Source organism: Geospiza fortis, unplaced genomic scaffold (assembly GCF_000277835.1).
Source record: "Geospiza fortis unplaced genomic scaffold, GeoFor_1.0 scaffold54, whole genome shotgun sequence".
Classification (NCBI taxonomy): domain Eukaryota; kingdom Metazoa; phylum Chordata; class Aves; order Passeriformes; family Thraupidae; genus Geospiza; species Geospiza fortis.
In genome coordinates, this window is record NW_005054301.1 from 5935798 (window position 1) to 5944480 (window position 8683).

Below are 8683 nucleotides of genomic sequence, written 5' to 3' on the forward strand. Positions count from 1 at the left end.
CCTGAGAAGGGGATAAAAATGCAGCACATTCAGAGCCTGCTCCTCTCCTGCTGGGCTGTGAAATGGTAGAAACGCAGAGAGAGAAATCTTTGGGACCATCAGTCCAGAACAAAGCTGCAGTGTCTCAGGAGAGTGAGCCAGACTGGCAGACATAGGATACTGAAAGAAATGCAGACCAACATCCAGGCCTCAGCATGCAGAAGGAAGAACCCTGCAGTTTCAGGATGGTTCCTACCTAAGCAGCTAGAGGAACGGCTGTGCACATTTCTGGTACTGAAAGGTCTTGCAACTCCTTCACAGAGTCTCAACCCTCTGAGCAACCCTGTGAGCAGCCAGAATCATCTTTTAGCACTCCAATTTTCTCCTCTGCTCCCAGCCAAGTCAGAAAACTAGAAAAGCATCTGCCTCAGCATCATACCTTGAACAAGGACCTGAGATTCAATAAACAACAGTGTCATTGACCTGTGTATTTTCCTCCCAGGTCATACACAGAGAAGAGCCTGTCACCATTCTCCCTGCTGACAGCCAGTAAATAACATTCTCTCCAAGGCAAGAAATGCCAGAAGACAAGTAGGAGCAAAGCTAATTGGTGAAGCACAGACAGCACTACCCTCAGGCACCTGGGCTGTGTGTCTGCATGGAAAAAGTCTTGCATTTTGAAAGCTATCACTGAGGCCTGAAAAAAAAAAAACGTGAAAGTAATTGTGTTTCTGAAAGAGAACTTACATTAACTGTTACAAGGATCAACCACCTGGTGAAGGTTTCTCAGTATCACCCAAGGTGAGAATGAAACTGTTGGGGTGATACTGGTCAAGCCCTATTCAGACACTCAGCTGCATCTTACATGCAATTCTCGTTGGTTAAATGCCTTTCCCAAAGGACAGAAAACCCAACAGCTTTGTTGAGCAGGCAGCAACATACACATGTGCACTGGACCAGCCGTACTGCAACGGCTGCACTCTCACCTTGGGTGATACTGAGAAACCTTCCCCAGGTTGATGAGGTCTTAACAGTCAGTATATAACTTTCTTCTCAGAAAGTCATCTACATTTGCACTTCGTTTCTCTTCAAGGCTTCAGTGATTCTGATGGGTGGAGGGAAGGGGACAGATTTTACCACTGCAGCTGACACATCTATGGGCTCCAAAAGGAGACATGGTTTTAAAAAGTCTGGCACAGATGCCTGAAAAAAAAACCAGATACATGTCAAGTTCCTCCTTCCTACTTTTCCTCTCTAAGCCTCAGCTAAAAGCAGAAACTAACAACACAGGATACAGAAGTGCAGTCTAGCAGGCAGAGCTCTGACAGAGTGAACAAAGCTCTGAGCTCTGCTAATCCTGAAGTCTCCCATCTCCTTTAAGTACTGTTGAAGATTGCATGCAAGATGTTTTCCATTACCATCTGTATGGCTGATTACGTTGTCAAGTGAGCAGTTTGCTTTATCTCTCTCTTTGAATGACCACATTCACACCTCCCTCGGGAAAAGACCTCTGCTGATAACAGACTATTGAATATCAGTGCATGACTGATAAGAACTATAACATCCCATTGTGAGATGCTCCGCCCAGAAGGAAGAGCCAAGCACTGCTACCCCATATACTCTGAGATTCTGAAATAGTAGCACAGCTTTTCTCCACGGGATTCCCCAGAAGAACAGCAGCTGCCTCTTCCTCCTGGATCTTCAGAGGAAGACTACATCCTTCTCTACAGATCCCCCTTGCTCCAACAGAACCACCCCTGATACTTCAGAGGACTGCAGCCACATTTTCAATCGGCCTGCCACCAACACCCTGACCCACAGGGTGTCAGGTTGGGTTCTGACTCTGTCAGTGTTGTGCTAGTGGACTGCATTGTTTATTTTTATTTTTTTCTCCCTATTAAAGAACTGTTATTTCCTGCTCCCATACCTTTGCCTGAGAGCCCCTTAATTTAAAATTATAGCAATTCGGAGAGGTGGGGAGGGTTTACATTCTCCATTTCAGGGGAAGCTCCTGCCTTCCTTAAGAGACTCCTGACTTTCCAAACCAAGACAGGTATTTAGCAATCCTGCACCTAGCCCAGTCTTCCACTGAGCACTGGATATCTGTTGCAGTACACAGCACTATGAGCAGCCGCAAGATTGGCAGCTGGAGGGTGCATCACTGCCTTCACACACCATCTCTGACAACATTACAGTTTACTGTGAGGGTGGTGAGGCACTGGAACAGGCTGCCCAAAGGCATAGATGGAAGTGTTTAAGGCCAGGCTGGACTGGACTCTGAGTGACCAGGTCTAGAGGAAGGTGTCCTTGCACATGGCATGGGGTTTGTCAGAACTAGATGATCTCTAAGAGCCCTTCTTATGATTCTAAACCATTCCATTATGAAGCAAAGCTCACTCCATAGCTGTATGGCACAGACAAAGACTCTTATGCAAGTGATCCCAAATATTGCCTGTGACAATGTTGCCCACTTCAGAATCATCTGTCAGAAGGTTACAGGAGAGGCTAGTAAATTGAGTGACATGCTCATTAGGCAGGAGAATCGACCCAATCCTTACTAAGAGTTACTCAGAAGACTGGAAACTCGAGCAGGGCCAGCAGCCAAGGATGGGGGAGAACAACTGGAGATCTCACAGCAAGGAGGCGCCCTCCAGCCTTAAAAGCTGTCTCTTCGCAACACTTGGCTATGGCAAAATAGCTAACACCCTAAATTAGCTTCATCCTATCTCCACCTCTGGAGCACCCCGCCCACTAGGTGACACCACAAGCTGCAGTGCAAGGACACGGGAGTATGGCAGATCAGCATAGTCCTTCTGTTTCTTCACTTCAAAGCTGGGCATAAACATTAACCACTCATTTGTGCCCCTCTATTTCTCACCCAGGCAAGAGGACAGCAGCCTTGTAAAGACAGCCAGGTGCTGCTCTGGTAACTAACACTGTCAGTAAACCAGCTTTACAGCAGCTCTGTGATCCTTGTGATTTCCAAGACAGGGAAGAGCCTCTGCTCCCAAGCTGGGCAAAAAGTAAGAGTTGGCAGCAACACTTGGCACCAGAGACAGGTAAAACATTCTAAGAATCAAGACAATGTGTCAAATTTGCATATGTGAGGGCTGAGAAAAGTTGTAGGCATTTCATATGTCACAGCTGCTCAGCGAAGCTTCTCTGAGAATTATAGCCGTTGGAATGACGATAGAACAGGTAATGGTTGTTTCCAACAGGAAAGTGGCCATTTGCCCACCCAGATGAGGGAAACCAGAACTAGTAGCTGGGAGCAGGACATCTGAAGGTCCAGCACCACCTGATTCTGTACCTAGTTATCACGGTTTGCTTGTAATGTAGAATAATGTTTTTGATACCCCAGTGTCTCCTCCATTTTATAGAGGCCAGAACAGGGAAGTTCATTGCCTACAGCTCCAAACAGAGCCCTTATTAAGCTTCAGACTAGAACCCAGGTCTCCCAAAGGTAGGCAGCCTATTACCTACTTGCCAGACTCTCTCTTGTTCACCCTTGTAATACTCCCCAACAATGGCTCCTTATGCAGTTCTCACTGCCCTGCCTCCTCCTCACTGCCCCATCACCATTCCAAATGCTGATTTTTTTAAGCCTGTCTTATGACTCCCATTCTATTACCCTTTCCCAGAATTTCCCACCCTTTTCCTGCCTACTGCCTCTGACTAGCAATATGCTCTCCAATGCAAAGCCCAACCCCATAGACTTGGAATTCCTTAATGCCCATTCCATGTTATACCTCAGTTTTATGGAAGAAATGTCAGCAGCCTTGGGGAAAAGGTTCTCTGAGGGCTTTCCTGAAAATCAGTTCACTAGCACCTGACATAGCAGCAGTAACACCAGTTTCCAGCACTGCAAGTCTTGCCATAAGAAAGGAATCATTGGCTGTTGGTAATACCAAGACCTCAGAGGTTTGCAGATGTGTTCTGACCTGTCATTGTGGAAAGATCCTCATTTTTTCTACAGCCAGAAGAGATGGACAAGCAGCAGGTTAGCTCCTCTCTCCCTTGATAGATGCTAGCACAAAAGCCAACAGGCTGCAGATATCTTTATGTTAGGTAGGCAGGATGACTCAGTTGTACTCATGTGGCTGCAGATGTCTTAAATCTCGGCCAACGTAACTTTTGACTTGAGTAGGAAAAACTGTCACCATTTTAAACCCAGACAAGCTAAAAAAAAAAAGTTTCACAGCATAGTTCCCTCTCTGAGTAACAGTCACCATCTCAAGTCAAGCTGGAGATTGGCATGAGGCTGACACAGAGAGGAACAGAAAAAATGCACAGACCAGCAGCAAGAGCCACTGAACAGGTTTTCCACACTGTTTGTGACTGCCAGAAAAGAATTATCCCAGGATGGTCAGATTCTAAACATGCTCTTTGTACTGAGAGCCCTCCTCTCTCCTCTAGGACTTATTTATACCTATTAGAGCAAATGCTTTCCCCTTTCTTTTTCCTGAAGGGTAAGTGTGAACTGAGCAGAAGATACAATCCAACTTTAGACACAGTCTGCCTGACAGATTTTTCGGTCTTCACTTTCTGAGAGGGTATTATGTACTATAGGAAAAAAAAGCCAAACCCAGCAGCTGCAATGCAAACCAGGAGAGTTTAAGAGCAATCTGAGAGGGGCATTTCTACTGCACTGAGAAGGAAGGGAGCAGAGATTCCAGCAACTCCAAAGACCATTAGCATCCTCAGCAAGTACAAAGCCACCATCTGACTCTCTCCAACCTGCCTACTCATCCACAAGGTCTTTCAGATACAATTGCTCGCAGAATGTGCAGAACTTTCAGCAATATTTAACCATGCCCCTGAGAAGCTTCCATAGCAAGCTGGTAGGAAGACTGAGGACAAAACTTCCCACAGACTAACTGGCTACAGTACACCCTATTATGCACCCAGGCAGAGACCACAATGGCCTTTCTGCTAGTAAGAAAAACACTTTTCTATATGCCAATTCAGCATCAGGGAATAGATGCAACACATCACACTGCCCTCAAACAAACAGACCGAGAATGCTGAAGAGAAGCAAGCAGCAAATTCAGCATGCAAGGACAGATGGCATAAGATATTCTCTAGTCCTTCCTCCCAATTGCTTCACAGGGACCGCCTAGAAAGCTGACAGTCTGCACATCTGCATACTCTATATGACCTCTACAGAGATGCTTGGCAGTCATATTCATATCCTTGCCTTCAGAAATGACTTTCACTCAGTTCTATGACTTGCACTCAGACACTTCCATATATTTCTTATGTAAGCACTTAGATTGGTTTGCTGCAATTAGCTAAATTACTAGGAAAAAAAAAAAAAAACAGATAAGGGAAATCCCCTGAACAGCAAATAGTCAAAGACTGGGAGAACAGTTGTAGGGACATATCACCCTCTGCGTGCTTGCCCTCCTTTTGTTCTTCCCTGCTGCATTCACTGGTAACCACTGCTGAAGAGTACTGGGCTCTAAGGATCCCTGGTCTGTGGCAGCACAGGGGAGCTATCTTTGTGTTCCCCTAAAACAACTCAAGCCAGCTACTGTCCCAGCAGAGTACAGAGAGGAAGGGAGAAACTGTGATAACTGCACAAGAAGAAAGGAGACCAGACCTTACCATAAGTGACCATAAGCAGCAAAAAGTTGGCATTGCGGAGCAGGCGGAGGATTGACTGCACGTAGGAATACTCCGCAGCTGGTCTGGACTGGATCAAGGCCTGAGCTCGGCTTGGAGGGCTCGGGGGCTTCTCTTTGAAGACTGAAAGCAGACACAAAGTACACCTGTTTGTAATGGTGCAGTTGAGGGGCCTGAGTATACACTGTGCCATTTGAGGGATGGCAGAGGTGCTGCTAGAACCAAGTGTACAAAACACACCATTTTCCTTAAGCTTTGATCTCCATGCATGAACTTATCCAGGAACAGGAAAGAACAGCTCTCTTCCAGCAGTAGCTCCTGTCACCTTCCCAAGGGAAACATCTTGCCTTCAATTAGATTTTTGTGTAGGCAGTGTCCAGCAGCACCAAAAGAGTTCTCAGGACTATTATCAGCCTTTGTCTCTAGAAGGATGACCATCCAGGTGCAAAAGTGTTATGTGGATTTACAAATGACAAAGTAGAACTGGACAAGTCAGTTGACAAAGGCGGCCTAGTGTTCTGCAGTGGCCAGTGCCCAGGGAACAATAACCTTTGCCAGGTTTTATTTCAGGCCAAGCCATCTGCTGCCTCTTACTATCATTAAAGTAGCATCCAGAAATCCCAGTCACAGGTGATACTGCTGTGCCAGGTGCTAGACAGGCATTTTTGTACCTTGTCTATTCCCTGCCCCACACTATTTGAAGCTACATCTGATTCAGCCATCAGCAACAGAACAAACTGGTAAGAGGAGCCTATCAAAAAAATTGCATGGAATTCAGCAACTAAACTCAGCTCTCCAGTGAACATGCCAATATTTCATGCTAAAGATCTGGCTTCAACTTCATGTGTTAAGCAGGGAATTGCATCTCTTGTGTCCTACTACTGTCCTTCATGCTTTTTTCCCTCCACTCATAACTGGGATCATCTTGTTCCTGTGATGCCATATAATCTGCCTCTTTCTACTCTTAAGGGGTAGGCAGGTCTCAAGACATAACCCAGCAGCCAGCACCCTGTTTGTAGGGAAGATGACTATGAAAGATTTCTGCTGTTTTTTAAAAGACTTACTCATGCCTGGAATTTATTATGCAAGCAATGGACAAAACTAACGATTTGGCAGGCTTGCTGACAACCTCCCTTCAACATGTGCTGTTCATCAAGGGTTTGAAGCAGCAAGATACAGTATTGCATGAGCCTGTCAGTTGCATGGTAGGCCACCTCCCCAGATGGCCAGCCCAACCCATCTCCTGGCACACAGGCCCCCGTCACACATTGGCTGATCTCAGTCCCATCTGTTTTCATGTGCACACTCCCATCTCCTTACCTATAATGACCAGGATGAACAGGGCTGATGCCACACCTGCAGTCATGAAGAACATGATGCTGATGTGGTAGGCCAGCTTGTCCACATCCTCCACATTAGGGATCAGAACTGGAGGGACCAGAAAGCCTGCAGCAATGCCAAGCTGAGGAGAGAGAGAAGATAAACAGAGGCATGACATGAAACTGCAGCAGTGCCAACTACCCTACAGCTCAGTTGAGCCTGATCCAATTTCACACCCAAGATGAAAATCTTCTTTACCACCCAACAATTAAAAGTCAGATACCCATTTCAATTAGGCCATAAGAGACGTTTCCCCACTGCAATTACAACTGTCAGGATATTCAAGGCAAGGTTTTACAACAATTGAGCAGAATGAATACCTGGCTTCATCAAAGTGGAGGTCTTGCCTGCCCTGACCTCCCCCACAAATATATGTTCCTGTTCACATACACATCCCATTCCTTACCTTGCCCCTGCTCTAGAGCTGGCCTGATCACCTGGTAATCCACTTTTGCTCATTAAAAATAGCAGAAAACAAGACCATCAAAATCAACCAAAATATTTGCTGGGTCCATTAGTTGAACCAATTTATTTTCCAACCACATAAGTGCAAGGGCAGAGACACCTGACCACTCTACATAACTGAGATATTAATCTGGTTCAGCCAACTTTGAAACAGTTTCAAATGAGCAGCCTCTCAGGACAAGGCTCACTCTATGACCACCAGGAGAACCTAGAAGAGCATCAGGGTTGAAAGCAAAGGAAGTGTTGACAATGTCAAGGTTGTTTTAGTACTGGAGCTTGGCAACTGTCCCTGGAAAAACTGCTCTGAAGTGTACAGAAAGCAAGGAAGACAAGTTCTGTGCAGCCCATAAACCTCACTGAAGCATGTCAGCACAGAGCAGAAGACCCAAGAGCCCTGTAACCCAGGCATGAGCTTGGACAACTTTCCCAGGCTGTCTTCTAGCAAAACCTCCTTGTGCTCTCTCTGACATGTCTCCATGTTTCTGGGATGCTGATAGACTCATTCTGGAAGAGCTGACTTACTGGCCAAGACAAAGATCTCAGAACAAATATATTTCAGTTGCCATATCTCGCAGTTAGGCTAAAAATCAGCTGTGCCACCCTGCCCCAGAAAACTCTCCACAAAATCCCTACTCCTCCATCCAGCTGGTGTATTTTTCAGATAGGAAGAATGCTTAGGAGTCAAACAGAGCTATCTGCTGTACTCAGGCACCATATTTAGCTTACAAACAAGTGACTTTCAACCATGTCTGGCCAAACTTCTCCTGTGTCAAACAGTATCCTCCACTGGGACCTGGAATATCCTGGGTCACAATGAGCAACAGATATCTAGACTAAATTCATTCTCTCAGACATTGCAGGGAGCTAGTGAGAAGAGCCACTGAGAGATTTCAGATGTGCCCCACCAATTCAAGGCACTGTCAAGAATAAGAACATTTGAGGTTTGGTTACATAGACTGAAGACAAACCCAAGCTGTGCCATCCCAGATAGCAAGTCAAGGACTGAGTTTAGGAGGAAACTTTAAAGATCATTAGGGAGGATAAACCTTCCTAACACCCACATGGCACAGACAGACTCTGACACAGGACTAAACTTGCCAGAGCCCAGTTTTGCTCAGATATGACCTATGCCCAGCCTCTCATCACAGCAACTCAGGCTGACTCTCCTCCTCTGCACTGCCCATTGACTACAGTGAGCACAACTATCATGGTTTAGAGGCTTCAAGGTCTAATC

General features: G+C 45.9%; 1 protein-coding gene across 1 annotated transcript in view; it reads right to left on the reverse strand.

Moving 5' to 3' along the window:
- The window catches only part of FLVCR2 (FLVCR heme transporter 2), a 33459-nt gene that overhangs the window by 15492 nt on the left and 9284 nt on the right, over positions 1-8683 (reverse strand). Inside the window, exons 2-6 of the mRNA XM_031064210.1 lie at positions 6925-7066; positions 5587-5727; positions 3399-3404; positions 2864-2897; positions 2765-2798 (exon numbers count right to left, since the gene is read on the reverse strand). Coding sequence (XP_030920070.1) covers positions 2765-2798; positions 2864-2897; positions 3399-3404; positions 5587-5727; positions 6925-7066 — 357 coding nt within the window. The remainder of the gene's footprint in view (positions 1-2764; positions 2799-2863; positions 2898-3398; positions 3405-5586; positions 5728-6924; positions 7067-8683) is intronic.